The following is a 21,382-nucleotide window of genomic DNA, read 5'->3' as shown; positions in this document are numbered from 1 at the left end:
GGAGGCTAGGACCAGAGGACACAGATAGAGTGGATGTGGAGAGGATGTTTCCTATAGTGGGGGAGACTAGGACCAGAGGACACAGATAGAGTGGATGTGGAGAGGATTTCCCCTGGTGGGGGAGTCTAGGACCAGAGGACACAGATAGAGTGGATGTGGAGAGGATGTTTCCTATAGTGGGTAGTCTAGGACCAGAGGACACAGATAGAGTGGAGGTGGAGAGGATATTTCCTGTAGTGGGGGAGTCTAGGACCAGAGGACACAGAGAGAGTGGATGTGGAGAGGATGTTTCCTATCGTGGGGGAGTCTAGGACCAGAGGACACAGATAGAGTGGATGTGGAGAGGATGTTTCCTATAGTGGGGTAGTCCAGGACCAGAGGACACAGATAGAGTGGATGTGGAGAGGATGTTTCCTATAGTCGGGGGAGTCTAGGACCAGAGGACGCAGATAGAGTGGATGTGGAGACGATGTTCCCCCTGGTGGGGGAGTCTAGGACCAGAGGACACAGATAGAGTGAATGTGGAGAGGATGTTTCCTATAGTGGAGGAGTCTAGAACCAGAGGACACAGATAGAGTGAATGTGGAGAGGATGTTTCCTGTGGTGGGGGTGTCTAGGACCAGAGGACACAGATAGAGTGGATGTGGAGAGGATGTTTCATGTAGTGGGGGAGTCTAGGACCAGAGGACACAGATAGAGTGGATGTGGAGAGGATGTTTCCTGTAGTGGGGGAGTCTAGGACCAGAGGACACAGATAGAGTGGATGTGGAGAGAATGTTTCCTGTAGTGGGGGAGTCTAGGACCAGACGACACAGATAGAGTGGATGTGGAGAGGATGTTTCCTATAGTGGGGGGAGTCTAGGACCAGAGGACGCAGATAGAGTGGATGTGGAGACGATGTTCCCCCTGGTGGGGGAGTCTAGGACCAGAGGACACAGATAGAGTGGATGTGGAGAGGATGTTTCCTATAGTGGGGGAGTCTAGAACCAGAGGACACAGATAGAGTGGATGTGGAGAGGATGTTTCCTGTAGTGGGGGAGTCTAGAACCAGAGGACACAGATAGAGTGGATGTGGAGAGGATGTTTCCTATCGTGGGGGAATCTAGGACCAGAGGACACAGATAGAGTGGATGTCGAGAGGATGTTTCCTGTAGTAGGGGAGACTAGGACCAGAGGACACAGATAGAGTGGATGTGGAGAGGATGTTTCCTGTAGTGGGGGAGTCTAGGACCAGAGGACACAGATAGAGTGGATGTGGAGAGGATGTTTCCTGTACTGGGGGAGTCTAGAACCAGAGGACACAGATAGAGTGGATGTGGAGAGTATGTTTTCTATCGTGGGGGAATCTAGGACCAGAGGACACAGATAGAGTGGATGTGGAGAGGATGTTTCCTGTAGTGGGGGAGACTAGGACCAGAGGCCACAGAGAGAGTGGATGTGGAGAGGATGTTTCCTATAGTGGGGGAGTCTAGGACCAGAGGACGCAGATAGAGTGGATGTGGAGAGGATGTTTCCTGTAGTGGGGGAGTCTAGGACCAGAGGACGCAGATAGAGTGGATGTGGAGAGGATATTTCCTATAGTGGGGGAGTCTCGGACCAGAGGGCACAGATAGAGTGGATGTGGAGAGGATGTTTCCTATAGTGGGGGAGTCGAGGACCAGAGGACACAGATAGAGTGGATGTGGAGAGGATGTTTCCTATAGTGGGGGAGTCTAGGACCAAAGGACACAGATCGAGTGGATGTGGAGAGGATGTTTCCTGTGGTGGGGGAGTCTAGGACCAGAGGACACAGATAGAGTGGATGTGGAGAGGATGTTTCCTGTAGTGGGGGAGTCTAGGACCAGAGGACACAGATAGAGTGGATGTGGAGAGGATGTTTCCTGTAGTGGGGGACTCTAGGACCAGAGGACACAAATAGAGTGGATGTGGAGAGGATGTTTCCTGTAGTGGGGGACTCTAGGACCAGAGGACACAGATCGAGTGGATGTGGAGAGGATGTTTCCTGTACTGGGGGAGTCTAGAACCAGAGGACACAGATAGAGTGGATGTGGAGAGGATGTTTTCTATCGTGGGGGAATCTAGGACCAGAGGACACAGATAGAGTGGATGTGGAGAGGATGTTTCCTGTAGTGGGGGAGACTAGGACCAGAGGACACAGATAGAGTGGTTGTGGAGAGGATGTTTCCTATAGCGGGGGAATCTAGGACCAGAGGACGCAGATAGAGTGGATGTGGAGAGGATGTTTCCTATACTGGGGGAGTCTAGGACCAGAGGACACAGATAGAGTGGATGTGGAGAGGATGTTTCCTGTAGTTGGGGAGTCTAGGACCAGAGGACACAGATAGAGTGGATGTGGAGAGGATATTTCCTATAGTGGGGGAGTCTCGGACCAGAGGGCACAGATAGAGTGGATGTGGAGAGGATGTTTCCTGTACTGGGGGAGTCTAGAACCAGAGGACACAGATAGAGTGGATGGGGAGAGGATGTTTCCTGTAGTTGGGGAGTCTAGGACCAGAGGGCACAGATAGAGTTGATGTGGAGAGGATGTTTCCTACAGTGGGGGAGACTAGGACCAGAGGACACAGATAGAGTGGATGTGGAGAGAATGTTTCCTATAGTGGGGGAGTCCAGGACCAGAGGACACAGATAGAGTGGATGTGGAGAGGATGTTTCCTATGGGAGGGCAGTCTAGGACCAGAGGACACAGACAGAGTGGATGTGGAGAGGATGTTTCCCCTGGTGGGGGAGTCTAGTACCAGAGGACACAGATAGAGTGGATGTGGAGAGGATATTTCCTGTAGTGGGGGAGTCTAGGACCAGAGGACACAGAGAGAGTGGATGTGGAGAGGATGTTTCCTATCGTGGGGGCGTCTAGGACCAGAGGACACAGATAGAGTGGAAGTGGAGAGGATATTTCCTGTAGTGGGGGGGGTCTACGACCAGAGGACAGAGATAGAGTGGATGTGGAGAGGATGATTCCTGTAGTGGGGGAGACTAGGACCAGAGGACACAGATAGAGTGGATATGGAGAGGATGTTTCCTGTTGTGGGGGGAGTCTAGGACCAGAGGACACTGATAGAGTGGATGTGGAGAGGATGTTTCCTGTAGTGGGGGGAGTCTAGGACCAGAGGACACAGATAGAGTGGATGTGGAGAGGATGTTTCCGGTAGTGGTGGGAGGCTAGGACCAGAGGACACTGATAGAGTGGATGTGGAGAGGATGTTTCCTGTAGTGGGGGGAGTCTAGGACCAGAGGACACAGATAGAGTGGATGTGGAGAGGATGTTTCCTATAGTGGGGGAGTCTAGGACCAGAGGACACAGATAGAGTGGATGTGGAGAGGATGTTTCCTATAGTGGGGTAGTCCAGGACCAGAGGACACAGATAGAGTGGATGTGGAGAGGATGTTTCCTATAGTGGGGGGAGTCTAGGACCAGAGGACGCAGATAGAGTGGCTGTGGATAGGATGTTTCCTATAGTGGGGTAGTCCAGGACCAGAGGACACAGATAGAGTGGATGTGGAGACGATGTTCCCCCTGGTGGGGGAGTCTAGGACCAGAGGACACAGATAGAGTGGATGTGGAGAGGATGTTTCCTATAGTGGGGGAGTCTAGAACCAGAGGACACAGATAGAGTGAATGTGGAGAGGATGTTTCCTGTGGTGGGGGTGTCTAGGACCAGAGGACACAGATAGAGTGGATGTGGAGAGGATGTTTCATGTAGTGGGGGAGTCTAGGACCAGAGGACACAGATAGAGTGGATGTGGAGAGGATGTTTCCTGTAGTGGGGGAGTCTAGGACCAGAGGACACAGATAGAGTGGATGTGGAGAGGATGTTTCCTATCGTGGGGGAATCTAGGACCAGAGGACACAGATAGAGTGGATGTCGAGAGGATGTTTCCTGTAGTAGGGGAGACTAGGACCAGAGGACACAGATAGAGTGGATGTGGAGAGGATGTTTCCTGTAGTGGGGGAGTCTAGGACCAGAGGACACAGATAGAGTGGATGTGGAGAGGATGTTTCCTGTACTGGGGGAGTCTAGAACCAGAGGACACAGATAGAGTGGATGTGGAGAGTATGTTTTCTATCGTGGGGGAATCTAGGACCAGAGGACACAGATAGAGTGGATGTGGAGAGGATGTTTCCTGTAGTGGGGGAGACTAGGACCAGAGGCCACAGAGAGAGTGGATGTGGAGAGGATGTTTCCTATAGTGGGGGAGTCTAGGACCAGAGGACGCAGATAGAGTGGATGTGGAGAGGATGTTTCCTGTAGTGGGGGAGTCTAGGACCAGAGGACGCAGATAGAGTGGATGTGGAGAGGATATTTCCTATAGTGGGGGAGTCTCGGACCAGAGGGCACAGATAGACTGGATGTGGAGAGGATGTTTCCTATAGTGGGGGAGTCTAGGACCAGAGGACACAGATAGAGTGGATGTGGAAAGGATGTTTCCTGTAGTGGGGGAGACTAGGACCAGAGGGCACAGATAGAGTGGATGTGGAGAGGATGTTTCCTATAGTGGGGGAGTCTAGGACCAGAGGACACAGATAGAGTGGATGTGGAGAGGATGTTTCCTATCGTGGGGGAGTCTAGGACCAGAGGACACAGATAGAGTGGATGTGGAGAGGATGTTTCCTGTAGTGGGGGAGTCTAGAACCAGAGGACACAGATAGAGTGGATGTGGAGAGGATGTTTCCTATAGTGGGGGAGTCTAGGACCAGAGGACACAGATAGAGTGGATGTGGAGAGGATGTTTCCTATAGTGGGGGAGTCGAGGACCAGAGGACACAGATAGAGTGGATGTGGAGAGGATGTTTCCTATAGTGGGGGAGTCTAGGACCAAAGGACACAGATCGAGTGGATGTGGAGAGGATGTTTCCTGTGGTGGGGGAGTCTAGGACCAGAGGACACAGATAGAGTGGATGTGGAGAGGATGTTTCCTGTAGTGGGGGAGTCTAGGACCAGAGGACACAGATAGAGTGGATGTGGAGAGGATGTTTCCTGTAGTGGGGGACTCTAGGACCAGAGGACACAGATAGAGTGGATGTGGAGAGGATGTTTCCTGTAGTGGGGGACTCTAGGACCAGAGGACACAGATCGAGTGGATGTGGAGAGGATGTTTCCTGTACTGGGGGAGTCTAGAACCAGAGGACACAGATAGAGTGGATGTGGAGAGGATGTTTTCTATCGTGGGGGAATCTAGGACCAGAGGACACAGATAGAGTGGATGTGGAGAGGATGTTTCCTGTAGTGGGGGAGACTAGGACCAGAGGACACAGATAGAGTGGTTGTGGAGAGGATGTTTCCTATAGCGGGGGAATCTAGGACCAGAGGACGCAGATAGAGTGGATGTGGAGAGGATGTTTCCTATACTGGGGGAGTCTAGGACCAGAGGACACAGATAGAGTGGATGTGGAGAGGATGTTTCCTGTAGTTGGGGAGTCTAGGACCAGAGGACACAGATAGAGTGGATGTGGAGAGGATATTTCCTATAGTGGGGGAGTCTCGGACCAGAGGGCACAGATAGAGTGGATGTGGAGAGGATGTTTCCTGTACTGGGGGAGTCTAGAACCAGAGGACACAGATAGAGTGGATGGGGAGAGGATGTTTCCTGTAGTTGGGGAGTCTAGGACCAGAGGGCACAGATAGAGTTGATGTGGAGAGGATGTTTCCTACAGTGGGGGAGACTAGGACCAGAGGACACAGATAGAGTGGATGTGGAGAGAATGTTTCCTATAGTGGGGGAGTCCAGGACCAGAGGACACAGATAGAGTGGATGTGGAGAGGATGTTTCCTATGGGAGGGCAGTCTAGGACCAGAGGACACAGACAGAGTGGATGTGGAGAGGATGTTTCCCCTGGTGGGGGAGTCTAGTACCAGAGGACACAGATAGAGTGGATGTGGAGAGGATATTTCCTGTAGTGGGGGAGTCTAGGACCAGAGGACACAGAGAGAGTGGATGTGGAGAGGATGTTTCCTATCGTGGGGGCGTCTAGGACCAGAGGACACAGATAGAGTGGAAGTGGAGAGGATATTTCCTGTAGTGGGGGGGGGTCTACGACCAGAGGACAGAGATAGAGTGGATGTGGAGAGGATGATTCCTGTAGTGGGGGAGACTAGGACCAGAGGACACAGATAGAGTGGATATGGAGAGGATGTTTCCTGTTGTGGGGGGAGTCTAGGACCAGAGGACACTGATAGAGTGGATGTGGAGAGGATGTTTCCTGTAGTGGGGGGAGTCTAGGACCAGAGGACACAGATAGAGTGGATGTGGAGAGGATGTTTCCGGTAGTGGTGGGAGGCTAGGACCAGAGGACACTGATAGAGTGGATGTGGAGAGGATGTTTCCTGTAGTGGGGGGAGTCTAGGACCAGAGGACACAGATAGAGTGGATGTGGAGAGGATGTTTCCTATAGTGGGGGAGTCTAGGACCAGAGGACACAGATAGAGTGGATGTGGAGAGGATGTTTCCTATAGTGGGGTAGTCCAGGACCAGAGGACACAGATAGAGTGGATGTGGAGAGGATGTTTCCTATAGTGGGGGGAGTCTAGGACCAGAGGACGCAGATAGAGTGGCTGTGGATAGGATGTTTCCTATAGTGGGGTAGTCCAGGACCAGAGGACACAGATAGAGTGGATGTGGAGACGATGTTCCCCCTGGTGGGGGAGTCTAGGACCAGAGGACACAGATAGAGTGGATGTGGAGAGGATGTTTCCTATAGTGGGGGAGTCTAGAACCAGAGGACACAGATAGAGTGAATGTGGAGAGGATGTTTCCTGTGGTGGGGGTGTCTAGGACCAGAGGACACAGATAGAGTGGATGTGGAGAGGATGTTTCATGTAGTGGGGGAGTCTAGGACCAGAGGACACAGATAGAGTGGATGTGGAGAGGATGTTTCCTGTAGTGGGGGAGTCTAGGACCAGAGGACACAGATAGAGTGGATGTGGAGAGGATGTTTCCTGTAGTGGGGGAGTCTAGGACCAGAGGACACAGATAGAGTGGATGTGGAGAGGATGTTTCCTGTAGTGGGGGAGTCTAGGACCAGAGGACACAGATAGAGTGGATGTGGAGAGGATGTTTCCTATAGTGGGGGGAGTCTAGGACCAGAGGACGCAGATAGAGTGGATGTGGAGACGATGTTCCCCCTGGTGGGGGAGTCTAGGACCAGAGGACACAGATAGAGTGGATGTGGAGAGGATGTTTCCTGTAGTGGGGGAGTCTAGGACCAGAGGACACAGATAGAGTGGATGTGGAGAGGATGTTTCCTGTACTGGGGGAGTCTAGAACCAGAGGACACAGATAGAGTGGATGTGGAGAGGATGTTTTCTATCGTGGGGGAATCTAGGACCAGAGGACACAGATAGAGTGGATGTGGAGAGGATGTTTCCTGTAGTGGGGGAGACTAGGACCAGAGGACACAGATAGAGTGGTTGTGGAGAGGATGTTTCCTATAGCGGGGAATCTAGGACCAGAGGACGCAGATAGAGTGGATGTGGAGAGGATGTTTCCTATACTGGGGGAGTCTAGGACCAGAGGACACAGATAGAGTGGATGTGGAGAGGATGTTTCCTGTAGTTGGGGAGTCTAGGACCAGAGGACACAGATAGAGTGGATGTGGAGAGGATATTTCCTATAGTGGGGGAGTCTCGGACCAGAGGGCACAGATAGAGTGGATGTGGAGAGGATGTTTCCTATAGTGGGGGAGACTAGGACCAGAGGGCACAGATAGAGTGGATGTGGAGAGGATGTTTCCTATAGTGGGGGAGACTAGGACCAGAGGACACAGATAGAGTGGATGTGGAGAGGATGTTTCCTATAGTGGGCGAGTCCAGGACCAGAGGACACAGATAGAGTGGATGTGGAGAGGATGTTTCCGGTAGTGGGGGAGTCTAGGACCAGAGGACACTGATAGAGTGGATGTGGAGAGGATGTTTCCTATGGGAGGGGAGTCTAGGACCAGAGGACACAGATAGAGTGGATGTGGAGACGATGTTTCCTATAGTGGGGGAGACTAGGACCAGAGGACACAGATAGAGTGGATGTGGAGAGGATGTTTCCCCTGGTGGGGGAGTCTAGGACCAGAGGACACAGATAGAGTGGATGTGGAGAGGATGTTTCCTATAGTGGGTAGTCTAGGACCAGAGGACACAGATAGAGTGGATGTGGAGAGGATATTTCCTGTAGTGGGGGAGTCTAGGACCAGAGGACACAGAGAGAGTGGATGTTGAGAGGATGTTTCCTATCGTGGGGGAGTCTAGGACCAGAGGACACAGATAGAGTGGATGTGGAGAGGATGTTTCCTATAGTGGGGTAGTCCAGGACCAGAGGACACAGATAGAGTGGATGTGGAGAGGATGTTTCCTATAGTCGGGGGAGTCTAGGACCAGAGGACGCAGATAGAGTGGATGTGGAGACGATGTTCCCCCTGGTGGGGGAGTCTAGGACCAGAGGACACAGATAGAGTGAATGTGGAGAGGATGTTTCCTATAGTGGAGGAGTCTAGAACCAGAGGACACAGATAGAGTGAATGTGGAGAGGATGTTTCCTGTGGTGGGGGTGTCTAGGACCAGAGGACACAGATAGAGTGGATGTGGAGAGGATGTTTCCTGTAGTGAGGGTGTCTAGGACCAGAGGACACAGATAGAGTGGATGTGGAGAGGATGTTTCCTGTAGTGAGGGAGTCTAGGACCAGAGGACACAGATAGAGTGGATGTGGAGAGGATGTTTCCTGTAGTGGGGGAGTCTAGGACCAGAGGACACAGATAGAGTGGATGTGGAGAGGATGTTTCCTGTAGTGGGGGAGTCTAGGACCAGAGGACACAGATAGAGTGGATGTGGAGAGGTTGCTTCCTGTAGTGGGGGAGTCTAGGACCAGAGGACACAGATAGAGTGGATGTGGAGACGATGTTTCCCCTGGTGGGGGAGTCTAGGTCCAGAGGACACAGATAGAGTGGATGTGGAGAGGATGTTTCCCCTGGTGGTGGAGTCTAGGTCCAGAGGACACAGATAGAGTGGATGTGGAGAGGATGTTTCCTATAGTGGGGGGAGTCTAGGACCAGAGGATGCAGATAGAGTGGATGTGGAGACGATGTTCCCCCTGGTGGGGGAGTCTAGGACCAGAGGACACAGATAGAGTGGATGTGGAGAGGATGTTTCCTGTAGTGGGGGAGTCTAGGACCAGAGGACACAGATAGAGTGGATGTGGAGAGGATGTTTCCTGTACTGGAGGAGTCTAGAACCAGAGGACACAGATAGAGTGGATGTGGAGAGGATGTTTTCTATCGTGGGGGAATCTAGGACCAGTGGACACAGATAGAGTGGATGTGGAGAGGATGTTTCCTGTAGTGGGGGAGACTAGGACCAGAGGACACAGATAGAGTGGATGTGGAGACGATGTTCCCCCTGGTGGGGGAGTCTAGGACCAGAGGACACAGATAGAGTGGATGTGGAGAGGATGTTTCCTATAGTGGGGGAGTCTAGAACCAGAGGACACAGATAGAGTGAATGTGGAGAGGATGTTTCCTGTGGTGGGGGTGTCTAGGACCAGAGGACACAGATAGAGTGGATGTGGAGAGGATGTTTCATGTAGTGGGGGAGTCTAGGACCAGAGGACACAGATAGAGTGGATGTGGAGAGGATGTTTCCTGTAGTGGGGGAGTCTAGGACCAGAGGACACAGATAGAGTGGATGTGGAGAGGATGTTTCCTGTAGTGGGGGAGTCTAGGACCAGAGGACACAGATAGAGTGGATGTGGAGAGGATGTTTCCTGTAGTGGGGGAGTCTAGGACCAGAGGACACAGATAGAGTGGATGTGGAGAGGATGTTTCCTATAGTGGGGGGAGTCTAGGACCAGAGGACGCAGATAGAGTGGATGTGGAGACGATGTTCCCCCTGGTGGGGGAGTCTAGGACCAGAGGACACAGATAGAGTGGATGTGGAGAGGATGTTTCCTGTAGTGGGGGAGTCTAGGACTAGAGGACACAGATAGAGTGGATGTGGAGAGGATGTTTCCTGTACTGGGGGAGTCTAGAACCAGAGGACACAGATAGAGTGGATGTGGAGAGGATGTTTTCTATCGTGGGGGAATCTAGGACCAGAGGACACAGATAGAGTGGATGTGGAGAGGATGTTTCCTGTAGTGGGGGAGACTAGGACCAGAGGACACAGATAGAGTGGTTGTGGAGAGGATGTTTCCTATAGCGGGGGAATCTAGGACCAGAGGACGCAGATAGAGTGGATGTGGAGAGGATGTTTCCTATACTGGGGGAGTCTAGGACCAGAGGACACAGATAGAGTGGATGTGGAGAGGATGTTTCCTGTAGTTGGGGAGTCTAGGACCAGAGGACACAGATAGAGTGGATGTGGAGAGGATATTTCCTATAGTGGGGGAGTCTCGGACCAGAGGGCACAGATAGAGTGGATGTGGAGAGGATGTTTCCTATAGTGGGGGAGACTAGGACCAGAGGGCACAGATAGAGTGGATGTGGAGAGGATGTTTCCTATAGTGGGGGAGACTAGGACCAGAGGACACAGATAGAGTGGATGTGGAGAGGATGTTTCCTATAGTGGGCGAGTCCAGGACCAGAGGACACAGATAGAGTGGATGTGGAGAGGATGTTTCCGGTAGTGGGGGAGTCTAGGACCAGAGGACACTGATAGAGTGGATGTGGAGAGGATGTTTCCTATGGGAGGGGAGTCTAGGACCAGAGGACACAGATAGAGTGGATGTGGAGAGGATGTTTCCTATAGTGGGGGAGACTAGGACCAGAGGACACAGATAGAGTGGATGTGGAGAGGATGTTTCCCCTGGTGGGGGAGTCTAGGACCAGAGGACACAGATAGAGGGGATGTGGAGAGGATGTTTCCTATAGTGGGTAGTCTAGGACCAGAGGACACAGATAGAGTGGATGTGGAGAGGATATTTCCTGTAGTGGGGGAGTCTAGGACCAGAGGACACAGAGAGAGTGGATGTTGAGAGGATGTTTCCTATCGTGGGGGAGTCTAGGACCAGAGGACACAGATAGAGTGGATGTGGAGAGGATGTTTCCTATAGTGGGGTAGTCCAGGACCAGAGGACACAGATAGAGTGGATGTGGAGAGGATGTTTCCTATAGTCGGGGGAGTCTAGGACCAGAGGACGCAGATAGAGTGGATGTGGAGACGATGTTCCCCCTGGTGGGGGAGTCTAGGACCAGAGGACACAGATAGAGTGAATGTGGAGAGGATGTTTCCTATAGTGGAGGAGTCTAGAACCAGAGGACACAGATAGAGTGAATGTGGAGAGGATGTTTCCTGTGGTGGGGGTGTCTAGGACCAGAGGACACAGATAGAGTGGATGTGGAGAGGATGTTTCCTGTAGTGAGGGTGTCTAGGACCAGAGGACACAGATAGAGTGGATGTGGAGAGGATGTTTCCTGTAGTGAGGGAGTCTAGGACCAGAGGACACAGATAGAGTGGATGTGGAGAGGATGTTTCCTGTAGTGGGGGAGTCTAGGACCAGAGGACACAGATAGAGTGGATGTGGAGAGGATGTTTCCTGTAGTGGGGGAGTCTAGGACCAGAGGACACAGATAGAGTGGATGTGGAGAGGTTGCTTCCTGTAGTGGGGGAGTCTAGGACCAGAGGACACAGATAGAGTGGATGTGGAGACGATGTTTCCCCTGGTGGGGGAGTCTAGGTCCAGAGGACACAGATAGAGTGGATGTGGAGAGGATGTTTCCCCTGGTGGTGGAGTCTAGGTCCAGAGGACACAGATAGAGTGGATGTGGAGAGGATGTTTCCTATAGTGGGGGGAGTCTAGGACCAGAGGATGCAGATAGAGTGGATGTGGAGACGATGTTCCCCCTGGTGGGGGAGTCTAGGACCAGAGGACACAGATAGAGTGGATGTGGAGAGGATGTTTCCTGTAGTGGGGGAGTCTAGGACCAGAGGACACAGATAGAGTGGATGTGGAGAGGATGTTTCCTGTACTGGAGGAGTCTAGAACCAGAGGACACAGATAGAGTGGATGTGGAGAGGATGTTTTCTATCGTGGGGGAATCTAGGACCAGTGGACACAGATAGAGTGGATGTGGAGAGGATGTTTCCTGTAGTGGGGGAGACTAGGACCAGAGGACACAGATAGAGTGGTTGTGGAGAGGATGTTTCCTATAGCGGGGGAATCTAGGACCAGAGGACGCAGATAGAGTGGATGTGGAGAGGATGTTTCCTATACTGGGGGAGTCTAGGACCAGAGGACACAGATAGAGTGGATGTGGAGAGGATGTTTCCTGTAGTTGGGGAGTCTAGGACCAGAGGACACAGATAGAGTGGATGTGGAGAGGATGTTTCCTATAGTGGGTAGTCTAGGACCAGAGGACACAGATAGAGTGGATGTGGAGAGGATATTTCCTGTAGTGGGGGAGTCTAGGACCAGAGGACACAGAGAGAGTGGATGTGGAGAGGATGTTTCCTATCGTGGGGGAGTCTAGGACCAGAGGACACAGATAGAGTGGATGTGGAGAGGATGTTTCCTATAGTGGGGTAGTCCAGGACCAGAGGACACAGATAGAGTGGATGTGGAGAGGATGTTTCCTATAGTCGGGGGAGTCTAGGACCAGAGGACGCAGATAGAGTGGATGTGGAGACGATGTTCCCCCTGGTGGGGGAGTCTAGGACCAGAGGACACAGATAGAGTGAATGTGGAGAGGATGTTTCCTATAGTGGAGGAGTCTAGAACCAGAGGACACAGATAGAGTGAATGTGGAGAGGATGTTTCCTGTGGTGGGGGTGTCTAGGACCAGAGGACACAGATAGAGTGGATGTGGAGAGGATGTTTCCTGTAGTGAGGGAGTCTAGGACCAGAGGACACAGATAGAGTGGATGTGGAGAGGATGTTTCCTGTAGTGAGGGAGTCTAGGACCAGAGGACACAGATAGAGTGGATGTGGAGAGGATGTTTCCTGTAGTGGGGGAGTCTAGGACCAGAGGACACAGATAGAGTGGATGTGGAGAGGATGTTTCCTGTAGTGGGGGAGTCTAGGACCAGAGGACACAGATAGAGTGGATGTGGAGAGGTTGCTTCCTGTAGTGGGGGAGTCTAGGACCAGAGGACACAGATACAGTGGATGTGGAGAGGATGTTTCCCCTGGTGGGGGAGTCTAGGTCCAGAGGACACAGATAGAGTGGATGTGGAGAGGATGTTTCCCCTGGTGGGGGAGTCTAGGTCCAGAGGACACAGATAGAGTGGATGTGGAGAGGATGTTTCCTATAGTGGGGGGAGTCTAGGACCAGAGGACGCAGATAGAGTGGATGTGGAGACGATGTTCCCCCTGGTGGGGGAGTCTAGGACCAGAGGACACAGATAGAGTGGATGTGGAGAGGATGTTTCCTGTAGTGGGGGAGTCTAGGACCAGAGGACACAGATAGAGTGGATGTGGAGAGGATGTTTCCTGTACTGGAGGAGTCTAGAACCAGAAGACACAGATAGAGTGGATGTGGAGAGGATGTTTTCTATCGTGGGGGAATCTAGGACCAGAGGACACAGATAGAGTGGATGTGGAGAGGATGTTTCCTGTAGTGGGGGAGACTAGGACCAGAGGACACAGATAGAGTGGTTGTGGAGAGGATGTTTCCTATAGCGGGGGAATCTAGGACCAGAGGACGCAGATAGAGTGGATGTGGAGAGGATGTTTCCTATACTGGGGGAGTCTAGGACCAGAGGACACAGATAGAGTGGATGTGGAGAGGATGTTTCCTGTAGTTGGGGAGTCTAGGACCAGAGGACACAGATAGAGTGGATGTGGAGAGGATATTTCCTATAGTGGGGGAGTCTCGGACCAGAGGGCACAGATAGAGTGGATGTGGAGAGGATGTTTCCTATAGTGGGGGAGACTAGGACCAGAGGGCACAGATAGAGTGGATGTGGAGAGGATGTTTCCTATAGTGGGGGAGACTAGGACCAGAGGACACAGATAGAGTGGATGTGGAGAGGATGTTTCCTATAGTGGGGGAGTCCAGGACCAGAGGACACAGATAGAGTGGATGTGGAGAGGATGTTTCCGGTAGTGGGGGAGTCTAGGACCAGAGGACACAGATAGAGTGGATGTGGAGAGGATGTTTCCTGTAGTGGGGGTGTCTAGGACCAGAGGACACAGATTGAGTGGATGTGGAGAGGATGTTTCCTGTAGTGGGGGTGTCTAGGACCAGAGGACACAGATAGAGTGGATGTGGAGAGGATGTTTCCTGTAGTGGGGGAGTCTAGGACCAGAGGACACAGATAGAGTGGATGTGGAGAGGATGTTTCCTGTAGTGGGGGAGTCTTGGACCAGAGGACACAGATAGAGTGGATGTGGAGAGGATGTTTCCTGTAGTGGGGGTGTCTAGGACCAGAGGACACAGATAGAGTGGATGTGGAGAGGATGTTTCCTGTAGTGGGGCAGTCCAGGACCAGAGGACACAGAGAGAGTGGATGTGGGGAGGATGTTTCCTGTAGTGGGGGAGTCTAGGACCAGAGGATACAGATAGAGTGAATGTGGAGAGGATGTTTCCTATAGTGGGGGAGTCTAGGACCAGAGGACACAGATAGAGTGAATGTGGAGAGGATGTTTCCTATAGTGGGGGAGTCTAGGACCAGAGGACACAGATAGAGTGGATGTGGGGAGGATGTTTCCTATAGTGGGGGAGTCTAGGACCAGAGGACACAGATAGAGTGGATGTGGAGAGGATGTTTCCTGTAGTGGGGGAGTCTAGGACCAGAGGACACAGATAGAGTGGATGTGGAGAGGATGTTTCCTATAGTGGGGGAGTCCAGGACAAGAGGACACAGATAGAGTGGATGTGGAGAGGATGTTTCCTATAGTGGGGGAGTCTAGGACCAAAGGACACAGATAGAGTGGATGTGGAGAGGATGTTTCCTGTAGTGGGGGAGTCTAGGACCAGAGGACACAGAGAGAGTGGATGTGGAGAGGATGTTTCCTGTAGTGGGGGAGTCTAGGACCAGAGGACACAGAGAGAGTGGATGTGGAGAGGATGTTTCCTGTACTGGGGAGTCTAGGACCAGAGGACACAGATAGAGTGGATGTGGAGAGGATGTTTCCTGTAGTGGGGGAGTCTAGGACCAAAGGACACAGATAGAGTGGATGTGGAGAGGATGTTTCCTGTAGTGGGGGAGTCTAGGACCAGAGGACACAGAGAGAGTGGATGTGGAGAGGATGTTTCCTGTAGTGGGGGAGTCTAGGACCAGAGGACACAGAGAGAGTGGATGTGGAGAGGATGTTTCCTGTACTGGGGAGTCTAGGACCAGAGGACACAGATAGAGTGGATGTGGAGAGGATGTTTCCTGTGGTGGGGGAGTCTAGGACCAGAGGACACAGATAGAGTGGATGTGGAGAGGATGTTTCCTGTAGTGGGGGAGTCTAGGACCAGAGGACACAGATAGAGTGGATGTGGAGAGGATGTTTCCTGTAGTGGGGGAGTCTAGGACCAGAGGACACAGATAGAGTGGATGTGGAGAGGATGTTTCCTGTATTGGGGGAGTCTAGGACCAGAGGACACAGATAGAGTGGATGTGGAGAGGATGTTTCCTATAGTGGGGGAGTCTAGGACCAGAGGACACAGATAGAGTGGATGTGAAGAGGATGTTTCCAGTAGTGGGGGAGTCTAGGACCAGAGGACACAGATAGAGTGGATGTGGAGAGGGTGTTTGCTGTTGTGGGGGAGTCTAGGACCAGAGGACACAGATAGAGTGGATGTGGAGAGGATGTTTCCTATAGTGGGGGAGTCCAGGACCAGAGGACACAGATAGAGTGGATGTGGAGAGGATGTTTCCTATAGTGGGGGAGTCTAGGACCAGAGGACACTGATAGAGTGGATGTGGAGAGGATGTTTCCTGTAGTGGGGGAGTCTAGGACCAGAGGACACAGATAGAGTGGATGTGGAGAGGATGTTTCCTGTAGTGAGGGAGTCAAGGACCAGAGGACACAGATAGAGTGGATGTGGAGAGGATGTTTCCTATAGTGGGGGAGTCCAGGACCAGAGGACAGAGATAGAGTGGATGTGGAGAGGATGTTTCCTATAGTGGGGGAGTCTAGGACCAGAGGACACTGATAGAGTGGATGTGGAGAGGATGTTTCCTGTAGTGGGGGAGTCTAGGACCAGAGGACACAGATAGAGTGGATGTGGAGAGGATGTTTCCTGTAGTGGGGGAGTCTAGGACCAGAGGACACAGATAGAGTGGATGCAGAGAGGATGTTTCCTATAGTGGGGGAGTCTCGGACCAGAGGACACAGATAGAGTGGATGTGGAGAGGATGTTTCCTGTAGTGGGGGAGTCTAGGACCAGAGGACACAGATAGAGTGGATGTGGAGAGGATGTTTCCTATAGTGGGGGAGTCTAGGACCAGAGGACACAGATAGAGTGGATGTGGAGAGGATGTTTCCTGTAGTGAGGGAGTCTCGGACCAGAGGACACAGATAGAGTGGATGTGGAGAGGATGTTTCCCCTGGTGGGGGAGTCTAGGACCAGAGGACACAGATAGAGTGGATGTGGAGAGGATGTTTCCTGTAGTGAGGGAGTCTCGGACCAGAGGACACGGATAGAGTGGATGCGGAGAGGATGTTTCCTATAGTGGTGGAGTCTAGGACCAGAGGACACAGAGAGAGTGGATGTTGAGAGGATGTTTCCTGTAGTGGGGGAGTCTATGACCAGAGGACACAGATAGAGTCGATATGGAGAGGATGTTTCCTGTAGTGGGGGAGTCTATGACCAGAGGACACAGATAGAGTGGATGTGGAGAGGATGTTTCCCCTGGTGGGGGAGTCTAGGTTGGTGTGTGTTTAGGTCAGAGACTGACAGTTTGTTCATCGGACGCGGCATCAAAAGATACAGGGAGAATTGTGTTGGAGACGGATAATAAATAAGACGTCCTGGAATGGAGGAGTGGACCAGATGGGCTGAATGGCCTCCTTCGGCTTGAATTTGATCTGAATCTGGACTGCTTCTCCTCGGAACAGCTGCAGAGGAAGAGACACATCGGGAACGACATAGTGGCGTTAATATTTCAGGAGGAGGGGGCTGTCTTCTGCCCCGATATGATTACGTCCAACTTCCTCCACGTCTACATCGTAGTGCGAGCGGAGCGCGTGGACACGAGAGAGAGAGTGTACAGGGTGAGTGAGACGTCTGTCCGAATCCCTCCGTCTCTCCCTCTTCGGGGAATCATCGGTAAACTGACCGCTGTCTCTCGGTCCCTCTCTCTCGGGGGGAGATCTATACACTGACCGCTGACTCTCGGTCCCTCTCTCTCAAGGGGAGATCTGTACACTGACCGGTGTCTCTCGGTCCCTCTCTCTCGGGGGGAGATCTGTACACTGACCGGTGTCTCTCTGTCCCTCTCTCTCAGGGGGAGATCTGTATACTGACCGGTGTCTCTCAGTCCCTCTCTCGGGGGGAGATCTGTACACTGACTGGTGTCTCTCGGTCCCTCTCTCTCGGGGGGAGATCTGTACACTGACCGGTGTCTCTCAGTCCCTCTCTCTCAGGGGAGATCTGTACACTGACTGGTGTCTCTCAGTCCCTCTCTCTCAGGGGGAGATCTGTACACTGACCGGTGTCTCTCAGTCCCTCTCTCTCAGGGGGAGATCTGTACACTGACCGGTGTCTCTCAGTCCCTCTCTCTCGGGGGGAGATCTGTACACTCACCGGTGTCTCTCGGTCCCTCTCTCTCAGGGGGAGATCTGTACACTGACCGGTGTCTCTCAGTCCCTCTCTCTCAGGGGGAGATCTGTACACTGACCGGTGTCTCTCAGTCCCTCTCTCTCGGGGGGAGATCTGTACACTGACCGGTGTCTCTCAGTCCCTCTCTCTCAGGGGGAGATCTGTACACTGACCGGTGTCTCTCGGTCCCTCTCTCTCAGGGGGAGATCTGTACACTGACCGGTGTCTCTCAGTCCCTCTCTCTCAGGGGGAGATCTGTACACTGACCGTTGTCTCTCGGTCCCTCTCTCTCGGGGGGAGATCTGTACACTGACTGGTGTCTCTCAGTCCCTCTCTCTCAGGGGAGATCTGTACACTGACTGGTGTCTCTCAGTCCCTCTCTCTCAGGGGGAGATCTGTACACTGACCGGTGTCTCTCAGTCCCTCTCTCTCAGGGGGAGATCTGTACACTGACCGGTGTCTCTCTGTCCCTCTCTCTCAGGGGGAGATCTGTACACTGACTGGTGTCTCTCAGTCCCTCTCTCTCAGGGGGAGATCTGTACACTGACCGTTGTCTCTCGATCCCTCTCTCTCGGGGGGAGATCTGTACACTGACTGGTGTCTCTCAGTCCCTCTCTCTCAGGGGGAGATCTGTACACTGACTGGTGTCTCTCGGTCCCACTCTCTCAGGGGGAGATCTGTACACTGACCGTTGTCTCTCGATCCCTCTCTCTCGGGGGGAGATCTGTACACTGACTGGTGTCTCTCAGTCCCTCTCTCTCAGGGGGAGATCTGTACACTGACCGGTGTCTCTCTGTCCCTCTCTCTCGGGGGGAGATCTATACACTGACCGCTGTCTCTCGGTCCCTCTCTCTCAGGGGGAGATCTGCCCACTGACCGGTGTCTCTCGATCCCTCTCTCTCAGGGGGAGATCTGTACACTGACCGGTGTCTCTCTGTCCCTCTCTCTCGGGGGGAGATCTATACACTGACCGCTGTCTCTCGGTCCCTCTCTCTCAGGGGGAGATCTGTACATTGACCAGTGTCTCTCAGTCCCTCTCTCTCAGGGGGAGATCTGTACACTGACCGGTGTCTCTCTGTCCCTCTCTCTCAGGGGGAGATCTGCACACTGTCCGGTGTCTCTCGGTCCCTCTCTCTCAGGGGGAGATCTGTACACTGACCGGTGTCTCTCGGTCCCTCTCTCTCAGGGGGAGATCTGTACACTGACCAGTGTCTCTCGGTCCCACTCTCTCAGGGGGAGATCTGTACACTGACCGGTGTCTCTCGATCCCTCTCTCTCGGGGGGAGATCTGTACACTGACCGGTGTCTCTCAGTCCCTCTCTCTCGGGGGGAGATCTGTACACTGACCCGTGTCTCTCGGTCCCTCTCTCTCAGGGGGAGATCTGTACACTGACCGGTGTCTCTCAGTCCCTCTCTCTCAGGGGGAGATCTGTACACTGACCGGTGTCTCTCAGGGGGAGATCTGTACACTGACCGGTGTCTCTCGGTCCCTCTCTCTCCGGGGGAGATCTGTACACTGACCGGTGTCTCTCAGTCCCTCTCTCTCAGGGGAGATCTGTACACTGACCGGTGGCTCTCAGTCCCTCTCTCTCAGGGGAGATCTGTTACACTGACCGGTGTCTCTCAGTCCCTCTCTCTCAGGGGGAGATCTATACACTGACCAGTGTTTCTCAGTCCCTCTCTCTCAGGGGGAGATCTGTACACTGACCGGTGTCTCTCAGTCCCTCTCTCTCAGGGGAGATCTGTACACTGACCGGTCTCTCTCGTTCCCTCTCTCTCAGGGGGAGATCTGTACACTGACCGGTGTCTCTCAGACCCTCTCTCTCAGGGGGAGATCTGTACACTGACCGGTGTCTCTCTGTCCCTCTCTCTCCGGGGGAGATCTGTACACTGACCGGTGTCTCTCGGTCCCTCTCTCTCAGGGGGAGATCTATACACTGACCGGTGTCTCACAGTCCCTCTCTCTCAGGGGGAGATCTGTACACTGATCGGTGTCTCTCGGTCCCTCTCTCTCAGGGGGAGATCTGTACACAGACCGGTGTCTCTCGGTCCCTCTCTCTCAGGGGGAGATCTGTACACTGACCGGTGTCTCTCTGTCCCTCTCTCCCAGGTCTCGGTCACTGCCCGTGATGGCGTTCCCTGGTTCGGACCCGCGGTCCCCAATCCAGCCATCTTCCCTGAGGTACATTGTCTCCAGGTTCCCCGTCTACCCGTGACTCCACTTGCAGGGAACCGTGTCCCGGTACCCCTGGGTCCCTTTGTTTTAAAATACTCCCCAGGTTCCCCGTCTACCCGTGACTCCACTCTCAGTGAACCGTGTCCCTGTACCCCTGGGTCCCTCTGTCCCACAACACTCCCCAGGGTCCCCGTCTACCCGTGACTCCACTTTCAGGGAACCGTGTCCCTGTACCCCTGGGTCCCTCTGTCCCACAACACTCCCCAGGGTCTCCGTCTACCCGTGACCACTCTCAGGGAACCGTGTCCCTGTACCACTGGGTCCCTCTGTCCTACAAAACTCCCCAGGGTCCCCGTCTACCCGTGATTCCGCTTTCAGAGAACCGTGTCCCTGTACCCCTGGGTCCCTCTGTCCTACAACACTCCCCAGGGTCCCCGTCGACCCGTGACTCCACTTTCAGGGAACCGTGTCCCTGTACCCCTGGGTCCCTCAGTCGCACAACCCTCCCCAGGTTCCCCGTCGACCCGTGACTCCACTTTCAGGGAACCGTGTCCCTGTACCCCTGAATCCCTCTGTCCCACAACACTCCCCAGGGTCCCCGTCTACCCGTGACTCCACTTTCAGAGAACTGTGTCCCTGTACACAGGGTACCTCTGTCCCACAACACTCCCCAGGGTCTCCATCTACCCGTGACTCCACTCTCAGGGAACCGTGCCCCTGTACCCCTGCTACACCTCTCCCCTCTTCCTCACCCTCTCGCTCTCCCTCCCTCACCCTCTCCCTCCCTCCCTCACCCTCTCCTCTCCCTCTCCCTCCTCACTAACTCACTTTCTCCTCTCTCGCTCTCCCTCGCCCTCTCCCTCCCTCCCTCACCCTCTCCCCTCTCGCTCTCCCTCTCCCTCCCTCCCTCCTTCACCCTCTCCCCTCTCCCTATCTCTGCCTCTCCCTCTACCTCCTCACTCACTCAGGGACCAGAGTTCCGTGAATTTCTGTTGACGAAACTCATCAATGCGGAGTACAGTAGTTACCGATCGGAGAGATTCTCAGTGCTCGAGGTAGGATGCCTGCAGCCGTTCGGCCCGTCAGCTCACTGCTGACCCACGCACCCACCCGACCCGGTCCTCTACGCCCGCATTTATACTGTATCCCTCTAAACCTTTCCTATCCGTGTCCCTGTCCGAGTGTCATTAATGTACCCGCCTCGACCACTTCCTCCGGCAGCTCCTTCCACTGACGGACCACCCGTATCCCTCTGAACCTTTCCTATCCGTGTCCCTGTCCGAGTGTCGTTAATGTACCTGCCTCGACCACTTCCTCCGGCAGCTCCTTCCACAGACGGACCACCCGTACCCCTCTGAACCTTTCCTATCCGTGTCCCTGTCCGAATGTCGTTAATGTACCCGCCTCGACCACTTCCTCCGGCAGCTCCTTCCACAGACGGACCACCCGTATCCCTCTGAACCTTTCCTATCCGTGTCCCTGTCCGAGTGTCGTTAATATACCCGCCTCGACCACT

At 53.5% G+C, this 21,382-nt stretch overlaps 1 protein-coding gene across 1 annotated transcript in view; it reads left to right on the top strand.

Moving 5' to 3' along the window:
* LOC132386570 (rap1 GTPase-activating protein 2-like) overlaps positions 1–21,382 on the top strand; it is a gene marked incomplete at its 3' end in the record, with an annotated part of 56,045 nt that overhangs the window by 23,939 nt on the left and 10,724 nt on the right. The window contains exons 3-5 of the mRNA XM_059958850.1: positions 16,988–17,143; positions 19,801–19,872; positions 20,835–20,921. Coding sequence (XP_059814833.1) covers positions 16,988–17,143; positions 19,801–19,872; positions 20,835–20,921 — 315 coding nt within the window. The remainder of the gene's footprint in view (positions 1–16,987; positions 17,144–19,800; positions 19,873–20,834; positions 20,922–21,382) is intronic.

This window comes from Hypanus sabinus, unplaced genomic scaffold, assembly GCF_030144855.1.
Source record: "Hypanus sabinus isolate sHypSab1 unplaced genomic scaffold, sHypSab1.hap1 scaffold_1216, whole genome shotgun sequence".
In the NCBI taxonomy this organism is placed as follows: Eukaryota; Metazoa; Chordata; class Chondrichthyes; order Myliobatiformes; family Dasyatidae; genus Hypanus; species Hypanus sabinus.
Note: the sequence above shows the minus strand (reverse complement) of the source record. Positions and strands in the feature narration are given on the sequence as shown.